General features: G+C 33.1%; 1 protein-coding gene across 1 annotated transcript in view; it reads left to right on the top strand.

The window, feature by feature from the left end:
• LOC124885832 (protein FAR1-RELATED SEQUENCE 7-like) overlaps window positions 1-1,832 on the top strand; it is a 3,438-nt gene extending 1,606 nt beyond the window's left edge. Inside the window, exon 2 of the mRNA XM_047394075.1 lies at window positions 1,208-1,832. Within this exon, the coding sequence (XP_047250031.1) occupies window positions 1,208-1,832 (625 nt within the window). The remainder of the gene's footprint in view (window positions 1-1,207) is intronic.
• Window positions 1,833-2,215: the final 383 nt, after the last annotated feature.

The following is a 2,215-nucleotide window of genomic DNA, read 5'->3' as shown; positions in this document are numbered from 1 at the left end:
TCCACAATAGATAAAATCATTTAATTTTAAATAATCAAACGTTACACGTGCGAGGCACGTGCGACTAGACTAGTATATATATATACACACACACACACACATATATATATATATTATGTCGGTTTGATTTGAGTTCGGTTTAACTTTTTTTTTTGTTAACACCAATCCAAACCAAGAATGGTCGATTTTTTTTCAAACGTCAAACCAACCAAACCAAACCATAAGTCGGTTTTTTTTCTTGGTTTGGTTTGGTTTTTCGGTTTGCTTTGACTTGACGGTTTGGTTTGTACACCCCTAAAAACAGATACAAATGCTATACTGTTGAAATTGACAACTTTTGCCTAAGAGGCAACAATTTATCCTTTATTTGTACTGATTAGATTATTAACATAGATGGAACTCTTGCCTCATAGGCAAAACTTGGTTTAGAAAATTGTTGAAATTGAAAACTTTTGCCCAAGTGGCAACATTTTATCCTTTATTTGCACTGATTAGATTATTAACATAGATGAAACTATTGCCACATGGGCAAGACTTGGTTTAGAAAATTGTTGAAATTGAAAACTTTTGCCCAAGAGGCAACAGTTTATCCTTTATTTGCACTGATTAGATTATTAACATTGATGGAACTCTTGCCTCATGGGCAAGACTTGGTTTAGAAAATTGTTGAAATTGAAAAATTTTACCCAAGAGGCAACAATTTATCCTTTATTTGCACTGATTAGATTATTAACATAGATGGAACTCTTGCCTCATGGGCAAGAATCGATTTAGAAAATTATTGAAATTGAAAACTTTTGCCCAAGAGGTAACAGTTTATCCTTTATTTGCAATGATTAGATTATTAACATAGATGGAACTCTTGCCTTATGGGCAAAACTTGGTTTAGAAATTTGTTAAAAATTGAAAACTTTTGCCCAAGAGGCAAAAGTTTATGCTTTATTTGCATTGATTAGATTATTAACATAGATGGAACTCTTGCTTTATGGGTAAGACTTAGTTTAGAAAATTGTTGTACAAATGCTATCCTGTTAAAGTTAAAAACTTTTGCCCAAGAGGCAAAAGTTTATTCTTTAATTGCACTGATTAAATTATTAACATAGATGCAATTCTTGCCTCATGGGTAAGACTTAGTTTAGAAAATTATTGTACTCTGATTACAAACATCAAATGCAAATTGTTACTAATATTCTTTTGCCCAACACAGGTTTCAATATGCATTTTTTGCTTATGGCGCTTCAATCATTGGATGGACCAACTATAGACCGGTAATAATGGTAGATGCAGTATTTTTTAAGGCAAAATATCGTGGTGTCCTCATGATAGCAGTATCAAAGGACGAAAACAACAACATATTTCCTTTGGCTTTTGGAATTGCAGACTCAGAAAAAAATGAGTCTTATAACTGGTTCTTCAATCAGTTAAGACATGCAATTGGGGTACGTGAACAATTGTCTATTCTATTAGATCGTCACCCAACCATTGTAAATGCAATTGCAAATGTATATCCAGAGTGTCAGCATGGGATATGTATCTATCAAATGGAGAAGAATTTAAGAAAAAGATACTTCTCAGATGTGGTTCTATCACTCTTCTACAATCCAACAACAACATACAAACGAACTAAATTTTATACTTTCATGGATGAGATAGAAAAAGTCGACAAAGTTGTTACGGAGTACTTGAAAGAAGAAGAACCAGAAAGATGGGCTCGTTCATTTCATACCAATAGAAGGTACAATATACTTACGACTAACAACGTGGAGTCCATGAATGCAATACTGAGAAAAGCCAGGCAACTGTCAATACTGGGACTGATCGATTACATTTAGAACAAGTTACAAAGTTGGTTTTATGAAAGAAAAATGGAATCTCAAGGCAATTTTAATGACATCACACGTTGGCGGAAGTGGAGGTGACTGACAAGATTCAAGTCGCCTTGAAATTGAAAGTAAGTAATTGAAATTGTATTTTGATAATAGGGAAATATACTATTACTGTTTTTATTGCAGATTATATATAGCTGGTTTACTATTATTTGTGATTTATTGCTAGTTTTTTTATTTCCTTAAGATTCGTGCGTGAAATATGCATTTTGTATCTTCTGCTCATAGCTGCGTGATCATTTGTGATTTGATATTGTATGCTTGATTGTAGCTGTTTTTTGGTTGCCTCAAGATTCGTCCCCTGTGTATGTTTGATTGCTATGTATGGT

This window comes from Capsicum annuum, chromosome 7, assembly GCF_002878395.1.
Source record: "Capsicum annuum cultivar UCD-10X-F1 chromosome 7, UCD10Xv1.1, whole genome shotgun sequence".
Taxonomy (NCBI): domain Eukaryota; kingdom Viridiplantae; phylum Streptophyta; class Magnoliopsida; order Solanales; family Solanaceae; genus Capsicum; species Capsicum annuum.
The sequence above is the reverse complement of the archived record's forward strand: the minus strand, read 5'-3'. Positions and strand labels throughout refer to the sequence as shown.